The sequence below is a fragment of the Lutjanus erythropterus genome, chromosome 7, assembly GCF_056507025.1.
Source record: "Lutjanus erythropterus isolate fLutEry1 chromosome 7, fLutEry1.hap2, whole genome shotgun sequence".
In the NCBI taxonomy this organism is placed as follows: domain Eukaryota; kingdom Metazoa; phylum Chordata; class Actinopteri; order Lutjaniformes; family Lutjanidae; genus Lutjanus; species Lutjanus erythropterus.
In genome coordinates this window covers 19,971,184-19,986,038 of record NC_139323.1, presented here as the reverse complement: position 1 = coordinate 19,986,038, position 14,855 = coordinate 19,971,184, and the positions used below count along the sequence as shown (strand labels likewise).

At 38.0% G+C, this 14,855-nt stretch overlaps 1 protein-coding gene across 1 annotated transcript; it reads left to right on the top strand.

Moving 5' to 3' along the window:
- Positions 1 to 7,785: 7,785 nt before the first annotated feature.
- ccl44 (chemokine (C-C motif) ligand 44) lies at positions 7,786 to 12,398 on the top strand. The gene is made up of 5 exons (XM_084722218.1): positions 7,786 to 7,940; positions 9,496 to 9,625; positions 10,352 to 10,499; positions 11,298 to 11,376; positions 11,492 to 12,398. The coding sequence occupies exons 1-4, from the start codon at positions 7,877 to 7,879 to the stop codon at positions 11,334 to 11,336; spliced, it is 381 nt and encodes a 126-aa protein (XP_084578344.1). The 5' UTR covers positions 7,786 to 7,876; the 3' UTR covers positions 11,337 to 11,376; positions 11,492 to 12,398.
- The last annotated feature ends 2,457 nt before the right edge of the window (positions 12,399 to 14,855 follow it).

The window sequence follows — 14,855 nt, the reverse complement described above, 5'->3', positions numbered from 1 at the left end:
ATGTGTGTTGTTCTTCCTGGCAGCATTTGTTCAACACATCCACAGTGTTCAGTTTCACACTCTCGGCACAGTCAAGACCCCTTGAGTTTTTGCAGTGGGGATTTTCAAAATAAATGCCTGAGTGTGTTTAAGCTGATTTTCTGGGTTTAGTGTTTCGGGGAGTAATGAAACAGAGCTGTGAGAAGCACAGATGTTTGGTTCCAGAAGAGCACCAGTCACCTCCCTGCAGAGGAATGCCTGACTGGCACAGAGGAACACAGAGTGCTCTATTCTAATAAAATATAATCACATGTCGAAGGATTGGACATCATCTTATTTCCACAGTCAATAAAGACATTCCATTAAGGAAATCTCATGTGAAAGAAAATGTAGAGCCTCCTCTTGTTCAGAGCAGGACATGAACAATGAATCCTGAGACAGGTCGGTCTTCCTTTATATTGATGGAAAAAAATGGCATGCTGAGAGAACAAACTTTGATCCTATGGCTTTAAGATCATTTGAATCCTTAATTTAACAGAAAAACTAATTAGAATGACAGTATAAAATTAACTTACCATTAGATCAAATACAACCAGGTCTTTCTATAAAATGCTAGCAGATCTGTGAAGGTGTACAGCAGTGTTTTGAGCTATCATTAGTATGCTTATGTCTTCACAGTGACAAAGGTAAGATCATGTTTTGCATGTTTGCATGCTAACATTTGTTGAGTACAGAGGCAGAGCACAATTAATTACCACTCACACCAGAGGGGAAAAACAATTCTTCACTCTGCACACATCAGATCAGCACCTGTGGGTTCTTCACCAAAACATCATCACTTTTGGAGGGTAGAAAACAGAAGATCTTGGAGACTTTAATGCAGCTTGCAAACCTTTGTTTAATAGAAATGTTGATCATGTGTTGTCGTCAGGCTCCTTCAGTCTTCCCCTCATACAGGTGGATCAATGAGCTAACAATGGCCAGCCAGTGTCAATATTGAATTACCATGTATAGTTTGGCTAAGCGTTGTCTGTGAATAACAAAGCCTGTTAAAGACAATGTTTGATCTAAGCTAGGCTGAGATTTAGTCACAGATGACAGTCTCCAGCAGCCTCAAACTAAAACACCAGCATTGTTTAGCTAATTACCAAGTATTTTATGTGAGTCAAATCTCCGTGTGAAAGCTTTGGTTATTAATACAGTTGTTTCTAGTTTCTTATGTTGCATAATTAAATGGTAGAATCTAATTTATATTTACTGACATCAAAAAGAATTTATGCTGCTGTCAAAATAAACAAATATCTTTCCTTTCCAGGAGGGACTGGGAACCAGAGATTGTGATTAATTTGTAAGTGTATGTGTTTCAGCATCTTCCTGTCTCACTCATTATGTGAAACAGTCGTCCTTCCCCCAAAATGGGACGCAGCCTTGATGACTGGAGCTGGATGACGTATTGCCGGTCTGATGTATTAACTCTGTATTGCGTGAACGTTCTGTCTGCTAGCAAACAACAGAAAAATGTATAAAAGCTGCTATGCGGTGGAATGAACCACCAACAAGGTAAAGAAGCCAGAACTAAGTTTTTATAAGCTGCCGAGCTGAAAAATTGAGCCAAAGAAAACAAAAGTGGATACAGACGTACAGCATTAGCAGGAAGAATGAGAAAACTGTGGGATCCAGTCCAGCAATCCAAGCACTCCAAAATACAAGAAATAATAGTCACATCCAGTTTATCCTGTTTGTTTCTGCATTTTCTGAGAGCGTGCAACACAGTTTTGATGCAGCTGAGAGTAGACAGAAGAGAACAGATGCAGCTGATGAAATGTCATTAGTTTTGTAGGTATTTGGTCACAAACTAAAGCACTGGTCATGCTGAAAGTTTGACCTGATGATGGCGCTAGATGGAAATTAAGACATTACCCAGCTTTATTTCCTCTTGAGGGGAACTTGAATATCTTTACCAAATTTTATGACAACCCATCCAAGACTTGTTGAGACATTTTACTCAAGGAAATGTCAGGGAATCAGCACAGTCATAAACACACAGGATCTGGGCACTGTTAAGACACATTAAGTTAAGTTAAGTTAATTATAAAACACATTATTTTATCCTCCAAAATACCCAGGTCAGGGGGTAGCATTTTCCATAAGTGCAGGAACTTTAGGGTCAAGCAATGCATCCAGCATTTAATTTCAGCCACTATTTTTTAAAAATCTGCACTGACAATTTTTGTTTGTTTGTTTCAACACATCAGCATGGAGTTATAGAAGAAAGATGGACTGATGTTGAAGTCCAGGCCTTACTGAGCATTTATGCTGACTGGAAAATGGAAACGGCATCATTGTAGTTGTATTGTTGCATGTAAAAAAATGATCTTCTCAGTGGACAAATGGGCTGATCGAGCCTTTTAGTTCCTTGAAAAGTGGTTCCAAGGACCGACATTGCATGTGCTTCTCATCCATAGGAAAACTGCCCATCAGCACCTCACTAATTAGTGGCTTGATTTGATTTAATCCATACAAAAACTACAGGAAGTTATGAGCTCGCACTATTCCTTTAATTGGGAACACAAATTTGTATAAGAACATTATGTAAATCACTCCCAGATCATCTTAATGTCTTTAGTGCAGAAAAGAAGGAAAAAAATGTGCTGTTCATCATTTTGCATTCAGAACTGCATTCCATACAGTTTGTTGTCTGTTTCTGTTTTGCACACGTCCCTGTTTGCCTCCTTTCAAAGATTAGTTGAAGTATTGCCCCCTGCGTTTTATCCCTCGGAAATCCCTTTCAGATACAGTAAGATCTCTTAGGCTGCATGTTCAGCGCAGTGAACCGAGCCCTCCAACACGTCCAAGAGGCCATACTATCCCAGCATACATCTCAGGCTCTCCTCCTCCCCCTCAAAGAGGAAGACATTATCCCGACAGTCCCTCTATTCACTGCTGTTGCTTTTATTTTTGATTGCCCTGCACGTTAGTGAGTCTGAACACCTTGACAGGAGATATTTTAATCACTGCAAAGATATGCAGAAAATGTATCTGGCTCACAAGTCGACCTGTAGTCATGTGGAAGGTATGTTTTTGCAGCTGACATTCCAACCTGATTTCTTGGGTCAATTTCTTGAACAGTTAACCCCACCCCCAACACACACATGCACACACAGACACACACACACACACACACACACACACACACACACACACACACACACACACGTATTATGCACATTTTTACACCAACCTCAGTGCACAGACTGCATATTTTCACAACCAGGATTCAGACATGTGTGCCCATAAAGGGCATATTGTTGCCTTGTTGTCTGAATTTCTTCCAACAAGTGTTTCAGGAGCCAAAGGATATTTTGTTCAATGTTAAGATCTGTTTAACCACAGGAACTCAGGCAGGCCCATATTGATATATCTGTACAAAATGTGTGTCCATTACATGTCCCACATTAGTGTCTAAAGCAATATTTTGCTGCATGAGAGGTGACTCATGGTTCCAGTATCACACTGCCAATGTACTTAACATTCATCTACTTTTGTTTTTTCCAGTGTAGAGTTCATCCAGAGCATTTCGGCTAATGAACTGTGATGTATTGTTTCAATTTGTTAGCGTAATTTATGGATTTTTAACCTTGGGAACACATTTATAGCAGTTTTCCCCTCATAATTTTTGCAAGATTATTTAATGGAAACCCCCCCTCCCCTTCCCCAGTGGTTTATTTATTTATTTTTTTTGATGATCTAGTATCTTTGTTCTTCTTGCAGATAGCAGGCAACCATAAATTTTCCAGCATATCTGCACTGGAAAATGACAGCAGAAGCCTTTTAACATATCTAAGCCACCAACAATGAATGTCAGACTTTGGTGTCAATCCAACAGAAATAACTTTTAGGAATAACTTTTTCTCCACTCATCGACCATCGGCCTCAGAAGATCAGAATCAAAGACAACAAAAAGACATGTTATATTCAAGGATGCAATCTTACACAACCCCAAATGTTTGCTAATCAGTGGTTGCTATTAGTTCTCACCAAACACCAAATAAACAGCTTGTTATTACATTTACATTTACAAGATTTTCATTTGATGTTTAGTTGGTCTTTAAAGTAGCAATCTTGAAGATTTTGGTCCTTGTTGATTTGGTGACACCTGTAGTTACTACTAGTAATGTCAAATGCAGTTAAATGCTATAGTTCACAGAATTCAGAGGGCAGCAAAACAAACTTGTTGTTTGCATTAGTCTGCACACTGAAAAGTGAAAAGAGCTGTTACCTCGCTGAGACGTTTGAGGTGTGCAGCCTGTCACTTGCAGCTTTTCATCTAACACTCACTGTGGCTGCTGTTCCGTTACTCTTTGCAATCCCATAGTTTTTCTGTCAAAAATTTTTGTTTAAAAAATCAAAATTTGATCATTCAATCGTGACTGATAGCTGTAAGTGCTAAGATCACTGACAAATAAGGCATTTCCTCTGACTACTTCATCATAAAAGTCAGTTTCAGTTATGTTGGTGAAATGCTTTTAAAGTAAAGCTGCAGCAGAAGGAATCGTCTGGTTCAGATTAGCAGTAATCTCAGAACCCATCAGATATCATGTGATGATGGTTTAGCATTCTGCATTCATGCAGATATCTGGTTATCGAGATTACATTAGGAGTAACTTAATATTTAGCATTTTTTCTGGGAATGACCATCAGACACCTATTTCATAATACTGCAAAGATGTAAATAATACAGTACTTTCATTAGTGGACCACAGGCTCAATTACCATTGTTAACTCATTCTGCAATAGATAGAGAGAACAGTGGATGGCAAGTCCTGTGTTTTATCAGTACCTAGGACATTCTTGAGTGTTTTTTTTTTTTTTTTAAGCAATACGTGCTTTTGATACTGAACACCACAAATGCTCATTCTATTCCATTTGGCTGACATTGGTTTCATGGTTTCATCCTGTAAAAACTTGATATTATCTAAGTGGTTAGTTTGTACTAGCCATAAGCTCATGGGATGCGGGTGAGGAGAACCATGTGAATAAGCAGCACTCCAAGCAAAACCAAACATAACCAAAAACAATATTTCCTGGCCACAGTAAGTGTGAATGGAGCAACCCTGGTGTGATAATTCCCTGGGTTGGTGTTTAAGACCTGCTAGAGTACACAGACACACAAACATGCATTTCCTTATTAATAAGAATTACAGCTCAATCACAGTCAGTGATTTAATATGTCAACAAAATGATGTGACAACATTTGTGTGTCTGTCATACCTAATCAGCCGTGTGATTGATCATTTCATACACTGCTGTTGCTGACTTTGGCATCTTTGTTTGTCCTTTTTCTCCACCACAAGGTCTTCAATGGAATATCTTTCTGAAACAGATGCAGGCCTTCATCAGTTTCTCTGGTTACTCTCCCGGTAATCAGCTCCTGATGCTGTTTTCTGTTGAAGTCTCTTTATAATGGATGTAGATGCTTGAGTCTCAGACAGAGCCTCCAGCTTGTTCTTGTGGTGTTCAGTTATGGAAACTAAGTAACGATTTTATTATGATTCATGAGCAAACTGGAAGAGGCTGCAAAGACATATTTTTCAACATCTGAATCATTTTATTGGCAAAATATATTACATTTACTTTGTGACATTGGTGCATTCTCATGAGCCAAGCCATAAAAATGAAATAAAAACTAGAAACAAAGGCTGGGATCAAATAATGCCCAGCGATCTGTTTAACATTGGCTGCCATACTTCCAAGTTTGTTCTGTAAATTAGAGACAAGGTCAGAGGGACTAAACAAAAGAATGTAAGATTTATTTTCATTTGTTTGAAGAAGAATTTGTGACATTTTATCACTGGAGATTTGTAACACGTGCCCAAACACAAGCTACACTGACTTTAAAATAAAACATACAGCTGTGTATCATCTACATAGAAAGAAAACTTTGGACCTCATGCAAGAAAATTAGAAAATCAGAAATGTTCATTTCATGGCATATGGGCATGAAATGGTATCAAAGACTGAAAAGAAGAATTTATTGAGTTTGGAGATTGAAGTCCATGAAGTAAAGTACATAATTTTAACAAAATCAGCAGTGGAATTAATGGCTCTGTTAAAGATGATGAATGGTCAAAAAAATGATGAAATAACGTCAGGCATTGCAACAGACGATAGCAACTTGCATAAACATGCATGTGAAGATAAAGCCAGCCTGACAGTAACGGTAAAAGTAAATTGAAATTATAGAATAATGTCAACATAATATATAGGATTTTCAAACTTAATATTTCTTCAAAGTAATGTAATTTAAACAAAATGAAAAACATAGGTCTGGATAACAGCAGACTAATTGCACAAGACTTCTGGACTGGAAGTCTGGTCTGGACCGCTCATAAATTGTGTCTGTACCTAAGAGAAAATTCAAAATACCAGAAAATTGGTGAATGCACCCAGTATTCTTAAATCACCCTTCCAAATCACTGAACAAATTTGATCGTATGAGGAGTTCTTGGATGAGGCCTTTTGTTTTGACAACAATGTGAACTAGTGGAGGTATAAAAAATGAAAATAGCAAGAGGCCAAGGATGAAACCTTGTGGAGCACCATTTTAAAACCCATAAAACAAGCAAGCAAGCGGGTCCTCCTCCACAGAGGTCGCCATGTTGCACCACCATGTTTCTATAGTAGCCCAGTACAGACAAACCAAACACTGGCTCTAGACCACCATATGTTCTCCTACATTCTTGAAATGGGGGGAGATACAAGGTGTTTGCTAGATGTCACTAAAGCCTACACACTACTCCTTTAAAACAAGCTACATTGTGAGTTTAAAATCAAACATGTACGTATGTGTCATCAACATACATAGAAACAGAGTTTGGACAATAACCTGAACCACTGGGAGCATAAAAAGTGAAAACAGCAAAGGGCTGAGGACCAAACCCTGAGGAACACCACGTTCAAAATGAGAAGTTAAAGAGGAGACAACACCCAAAACCAAGCAACTTTATTCATACAGTATAAAAAAGATATAGGTGACGATATCTAACAAAAACAAGCCTATTTAAGTGTACAGCCCATAACATATAAGGTATTAATTCATGGGTCTTAAGAAGTTAATAACAATAAAGTTACAGGTCAGTTTTATTTGATACAATAATAATTAACATTTAATGTCAGATCTACAACAGGGATTTTCAAACCATGATTCACATTACTGTTATAATTCAGGGTTTAGTCAAGCTAATAAATTTAATTTATTATAGTTTCTAGGTGTGTTTGGCATTTTGTCTGGAGTCCCAGAGAGAACATAACTCTGCTGCAGCACTGATCCAGATACAAAAGTCAGACACATTTACTGGTCAGTGTAAGAGTTTCCCAAACTACTTTATACAGCTTGAAACTAGGGCTAATTGGTTATTATTTGGAAAGTGATTATTTTTGTGCCTTATGAATACCAAATCAGGGCTGATCATGTGAAAGCTACAGGGTGATTCTTTGTTGAAAACCTGTTTAAGTCTTGGAGGGGCAAATGCACTAAGAATAAGAGAAGAGACAGAATAAAGGAGGAATTTAAAGCCTCAAATGAGACAAATGAGGCTTGGCAGCCTGAGTGAAGAAGCAGGAAAGGAGAAAGGAGTGAGAGGTGAGATGAGTGTGAAAGAAAAAGAGAGAATGAGGGAGGGGAGTTTAGCTGAGCGTGAGAATGACTGAAAATGGATAAACAGAGGGTGGGAGGGAAAGACGGTAAGACAGAAAAAGAGAGGTGGTGGAAGTGAGTGAGTGAGAGATGGGCAGGGAAGTATAAAGAGAGGGAGGGAGTAATATAAGAGAGGCAGCCATAGAGGGAGAGGTGACAGAGTAGATTATCCTCCTCTCCTCTCTCTCTGCCAGCCTCATCATGTTCATGCTGCAGATGTTGACTGTTATCTCTCTGACTGTTATTCTCCTGGCATCTGTGGAAGGTAGGACACAACCGTACTTACTATGTGTGTGTGTGAGAGAGAGAGTGTGTGTGTGTGTGTGTGTGTGGCTTGCATGCTCCCTGCAGGTGGACAGTGTAGCAAAGAGAGCGATGGCGAAGACAGAAAAGGAGGGATAGCAGCAGCATGCAGGAGCAGCAGGGAAGGAGGCATGGATGTAAACAGAGGGGCAGAACACACGCAGGAGGACGAGCATCACACAACAAACACTCACACAGAAAGAAAGCAACTGTGTCAGGGCTCAGTCTCTGTGATGGTGTCGTCTCATCTGCTTTTTTAAAAAAAATTTGAAAGTGCAGTGATGTGCCCGAGGACGGATTCAAAATCATTTGTGGCATAACAAAGCAGCACTGTCCTATTTTACAGCTCTTATCGCTCCTGCTGCTTCCATCACACTTTAATTTGTTTACACATTTTCGTTGGATGAAAAGGCATCATGGCACACCCTCCAACACAAACACACACTCCTCTCTTTCTCTCACTTTCCCTGCCTCTCATTTCCCTGCCATGGCATGCTAGTATGTTTTGCAGCACAATGGGATGCCATTGTAATTCCTCTGACATTCTTGTGTGTCCATGTGCGGGTGCACATGTAACCAGAGGGGGCATGTGCACATTCTGCAGAACAGGTAACATTTTACTGCAAAAGCTGCTGAAACTGTCTTTCACATGGCAAAATATTGACTCCACAGTCTTTAAAAATATTTATTCTGGGCAGTAAATATGAATGTAAAATGTTTCTGTATCTAATGTTAATGTTAATTGACTGGGCCCACCTAACTTCTAACAGCAGGAAGTTGTACTACTTGTAATTAATTATTTCTGAATAATGATGTATTTGAAGAGTACATATTTAATAGAAATGGACTCCACTTTTGAATTAATTCTCACCAACTTTTCGAAGATTTTATTTATGTTTCCCCCTATGTATCCTGCTCAGTGTCTGAACCGTTGCTTATACTAAACTGAGTGTGGATTTGGGAAATGAAGTTGAACGGTTTACTTCATCCCAATATCTCTGAGGGTAGTTCCAGTCGTTTTAAATCTACTTTTTCTCAACATATTTTGGTGTCTAAATGAGTTAGAGGTATGAAAAGTTTTGAAATTGGTCCAGAGCAGCAGAACTGGTCGCAGTGTAATCTACCAAACTCTGTTTAAAAAACAAACAGTGATTTTAGTTGCTGGTGTACTGCTGCCATGATTCATTCATTTTTTGTGTTTTGTGTGATTTTGTGTGTATTAAAGGGTTGTTCAGATGCGAACCCCCTGAAGTTCAGGGCTGAATTTCTTTCCCTGGACACAACTATCCCTCCCTAAGTTGAAGAAATCTGTACTCTTGGTTATTTGTAATAATGTGCAGTAATGCATACTGTTTGAAACTTTTGTGGCTTCCATAATGCTGCTTCAGTGCCCCGTTATCACTTGAGAAAAAGCTTTGCTCTGGTTAAGTTAAGTAAAGCTAAGATAAAAACAAACTTTCAAACTTCCCTAATGTTTTGTTACTCTCCCCTTCTCTTTTTTTGTTTCCTTTTCCCAGGTAAAGGTGTACAGATGCAAAGGGATGTCCAGTGCTGTATGTTGTACTCCCAGGGCAAGGTGCGTACCAAAGATGTGCTGCGGTTTGAGGTGCAGACGGAGGGGCCCGACTGCAGTATACAAGCCATCATGCAAGTATTTCAACTATCCACTCCTGGAGCTAAAGAGCACACAGCAATCTGCAGGCATGGAAAATATGCCTCTTGTTAGAGGAGGGCAGAGCTGGGCTGAGAGGCATTGTCATCTTTCCAGGTCATGTTGTTATGGCAGGGCTCTGAGCTGTAATTGCCAGGGAAGTAAGAAAGGAAATATGTGGGAATAACAAGCCATCTGAAAATACCTTCCGAGCCAGCTGAGCCCTGCCGCAGCCAGTCAGTCAGAACAGCAGGGTTTAGTTAAGTAAACCATTCTGCATTGTGATACCTATTGTTTCCAGCAGGTCAGAGAAATCTCATGTAGCTGGGGAATGAGGAGCTTGCTTTTTCATGTGGTCCAGTTAACAAAAACATTGAGTTCTTACACAGCGGATACAAGAGTTTCTTTTGGTCCTCTCTATTTCAGTGGTTCCCAACCTCTCTTCTCCAACTTTTGATCACAGTTTGACTTCTTTCTACCCAAGAAAAAACCTTATTCAACTCTATTTCCAGCATCTCATATCATCTTTTTTTTTGTGATTCCTTTGGGCTCAAATTCTCAGAGGCTTTGCTACACCTGACACACATATTTGTGGTCCTGCATATTATTGCTGAATCATTGCTTGTGCCAGTCTTTGGGGTTTCTCTTTTTTTTTCCCTTGTCCATCAGAAACTTGTACTGCCGTCCTGGCTTGTGTAATAAGTACTGTGTTCTTTTTATAGTCTTTACACAAAGAAGGCAGTGAAATGTGCAGACCCCAGAGACCGGAAGGTGAAGAGGTTGCTGAGAAAGCTCCTGCAGAGACAGAGAGCCAAGGGCCACCGAACCATGTGGCTCCTTCCTCATGACAACCTGCCCGTCATGTCAGAGGTCAGATACAAGCTGCTGTACAGCTACATGAGTGTTACAACCTCTTCCAATACACCATATATTAAATGTAATAAGAAATGAAACACGATTACCTTTACAGTATGATGCACAGACACATCATTATCTGCATCTGTCTCTGTATTTGAATGGTTCATGCTGGAAGTTACATGGCAAATGTTTTATTTTCTAACCTACAATTTATTAGCAAGGCCATTGTTTTGCACTCAAAGCATCAAGATGATTTAATATTGGCATATAATAATATAATAATTATGAAGTACATTTCCACATCCTCAAACTTTACCTTTCATCTCTCTGTCTTTTTTGTTTTCTTTCCCCTCCCCTTTAACTGAGAGATGTAAGAAACTGAAAAAAAAACAACCTGTTTTTTCATTGGAAATAAGAACTTTTTAGAGGAAAAAAAAAACAAAAACAATATATATATATATATATATATATATATAAATTCTTCAGTAGAAACAAATTTTCTTAAATTGCAGTGATGCTATGTTCATGTTTCTTGATGTGTTAATCTTCCTGCAGTTCAAAGTATCACTATTATATTATACATATATTAAAATTATACATTATAATAATATTATGGTGATATTAAAATTAAGTATTTCTCTTGATGTTACTGTGTCACATTTTTGAAAAAAAAAATCCTGAATAATTAAAAAGCATACTTAGATAGAAAAAATATTTGTTTCCGTAGCATTATTTGTGTTTTCCCAAATACAGTATTTGTATTTTGGTGCATCCCCTAATTTATAATTTTCCCTCTCTTTTTATCATCAGGACAAGAAAGATAACTGGGCAGTTCTCAATGTAGAGTGATGGAACACCATCAAATATGGAGGAAAACTCATAGTCATAAGTATGTGTCATAATGTTGAAACCTGTGCAAGTTCAGCGCATGTTATATAATATGTGAAAGTCCCTCTCTTAAATGTCTCACCTCATATTTTTACATTCTTCCCACTTCTCCACAGGCCAAGTAAACTTTCAGCAGCTCGTCATCTTTATACGGCGAGGCTCGCTGACTCTCCAGTCGTCTTGTGTCTCTCTCTATCTACACTATCTGTCTCCCTGGGACCAGACCTGGGCAGCAATACATATTTAAATGGCTTTAGATATTTAAACATGAACTTTGCTTGAAATATTCCCAAACACATGGCTGGAACAGCCTCAACAGAGGAGTGTTTACTTGTAAGATAAGTTGAATTGAGTTTTTTTCAAATGGCTCATACTGTTATTTGCCCGAGTCTGCCTGGAAGTGTCTCCCTCTACAACATTACTACTCATGGCTGATCAGTGAAATCAGTGAAAAAATTGTAATTAAACAGATATTAATATTGCACTGATATTAATATTGTATATCAGCAAGATACTCCATGCTTATGTGTGACTTGTATACCCTCAGTGATGTGTAATGACTCTGCACACAGTGCAGGCTTTGACCTGATATATTTGACTGTTAGTAGACAGGTGAAATCAAAGTGGAGTCAGAGGGAAGATTTCACCTGGATTGGACCTCCTGTGTCACCTGAAAAGCAAATGTTCCTGATATTTTGTCCACCCTGTATATTGACTGTTTGTAAACTCAGTATGAAACCCGAGTCCATCTTTTAAAATGAGGCCCTCTCAGGCATCTACCAGAGATTTAAATATCTACTATCTAATATCTCAGTTTACATTTGTCTTTTTCACCAATAGTCTGTCACTAAACTATGCCAAAGTATTCATGATTCAATTCACCACATGGCAAGGCTGTTAAAACTTAGAGGGCTCAACTGTGTGTGAAACACACAAGTATTGTATTGTAGAAGAATGCACTGTATGTTAAAACACAGTATCTCAAGTGAACTATTTTATAAATTAATCAGAAATAATAACAAACTGCCTCACTGTTTTTTTTTACAGATCTGTGTGTGTGTGTGTGTGTGTGTGTGTGTGTGTGTGTGTAGATGCACATGTGCGTGCATGCGTGTGTGTCTTATTTACTATACATTACACTTTTAGTCATGCAAGCAGCATGGCTCTAGGGACAGCAATGTTGGCAGGTTCACTTTGGTCCAGACTGAAATATCTCACAGCACAAACATCCATGTTGTCATCAGAATGAACAACAACAATTCTGGTGATCCATTAAAGGTTCAGTGTGTAAGATATATTAAGATTTACTGGCAGATTACAGCAGAAATTGAGTATAATATTCATAGGTATGTTTTCATTAGTGTATGATCACCTGAAAATGAGAATTGTTGTGATTTTGTCCACCATGTTGCACTACTGTTTCTAGACGCCACTAACTCAGACACTATACACATTATGTTATAAACAGACCAATACAACGAGATAATGGAACAAAAAAAATGCAGACTGGGGCTGAGCAGAAATGGGTTAAAGTTATTCTGTGACATAAATTAAATGACAGGCAACAGGCTTAAGTGGAAGAAATACAGAAAACTAAAACTGGCAAGGTCAAAAAACAAGGAAAAAGTCCAAAATGGCAAGAAAAACACAGAGAGGGCTGAGATTCACAACACAAGGAAGAACAACAGACAAACACAGAAACAGAGAAACACAAGGACTAAATAGACAAACAGCCAATCAGACACAGGTAGAACTAATCAGACAGGTGAAACAAATGACAATCAGAAAGGGCGGGAAAAGGACAGAGACAGGAAGTAAAGTCAAGACATATGAGGGCGGACCAGGACTACAAAATAAAACAGGACATAACCAACATTAAAAAATAAATAAATAAATAAACCATGACACACTGGCCCTTTAACTTTTTATCAGTTGCACTTTTCATTTATCCAATACTTCAATTCATACCCTGAAACTAATGATATTCTTGTCAGCTTCAGCTGATGGTAGCATGCTAACATGAGATCATGAGGATAGTAAACATACTTTTTTTTGTATATTATACCATATCTTTTTTAAAGGGAAAATTCACTACTTTACCCAGTCAATGTTGATAGTAAATGTAGTCAGTTGAAGCAATAAATTACTCACAGCTGCTATACTGACCAAGAAAACTGCGGTCTCCTAATCATGAGGCTGAGCCTACATGTACCTGGATGCTTTCAGCGCGAGCTTTGGACACCCATACCCATGCTGTGTATCACCACCGTAGCTGATAGCTAGCATGACAGCATTAGGCAACCAAAATACTCATTTACCTCCAGGCTACACAGAATCAGAGACTAGATATCCAAGCTGAAACAGCCCGAAGTTCTTCCTGCAACTAATGACACCACTGGATGAAGGAAGAACTCGGCTTTTTTTGGTCAATATCGCACAAACATTGACTGGACATCCACATGAAAACTTCTGAATTCTCCCTTTAACAGCTGTTACTAGGATGGGTAAAATAGTAAAGTAAAACAGTAAAAGTAAAGTAGTTTTGGGCAGGTTTGCAATGTAAGACATTAAAATGACAGCTGAAAGTTCTGACATTTAAACAAATGCACACAAATTAATACACTACTTACATTTAAATCAAACACTTTTAACCCATCCAGTTATATTACAAACCGTTTGAAACATATTTAATTTGACCCATGTGTGACAGGAGAATATCCTCCACCAGGGGTAGCCACAAACACAATAATGAGAATCACGGTTCAATTCCTGAGCCATTTATTTCTCACATTTTTCATAAGCTGTCCATCAAAATGTTGAGCTTTTCACTGAAATAACATCCAGCATCAGAACTAAAGTCAAACTAAAGTTAACTCTTCATGAGCATAAAAGTGACACAAAGTCAGACAAGCTTTCATTTAAATATTATAGAACTTTTCATAATTACACTACACTTTCCTCTAAAACAATCTACACCAAAAAGCATGAAGTAACTGTACATTCAATTCCTCAGGGCATTCACAAACTTTCTTCACAGTACCTTTTCACAAAACAATAAAACTAAATCAATCATTAGCTTGCAATATGTTATTCCAGTCCAAATATAGCAAAATTAATTAACATATTTAGTTGATAGTATGAGTTAATAAATCTGTAATAATGTTAAAAAAAAGAGAGAGATCTAGATAAACCAAAACAAAACAACAAAAAATAACAAAATCTTTTTATGCAAAGAAAAAAAAAAAGAAACAAAGATTTATATCTTGTTTGACATTTCCCTCTCTGATTTGATAAATCCTGGAGTAAAAAAGAGTTTCAGATACGACAGGTTCTGAAATTACTATCTGTGTATGTGTATTTAAGCAATAGCACCAAAGAAGTACAGAAAATACACACACACATTTTTATATACTATAAAAGCACTGAGTGAAAAACGTTCTACCAAATCACTTGAAATATATCAACTTCAAAATAATCAGT

Bases quoted from the DNA above. Each gene is read 5' to 3' on its own strand.
- ccl44 (XM_084722218.1), top strand. From the start codon at position 7,877: ATGTTCATGCTGCAGATGTTGACTGTTATCTCTCTGACTGTTATTCTC. The intron at 9,626-10,351 runs GCAAGTATTTCA...TTCTTTTTATAG, and splicing joins TGCAGTATACAAGCCATCAT to TCTTTACACAAAGAAGGCAG. The intron at 10,500-11,297 runs GTCAGATACAAG...TTTTATCATCAG, and splicing joins ACCTGCCCGTCATGTCAGAG to GACAAGAAAGATAACTGGGC.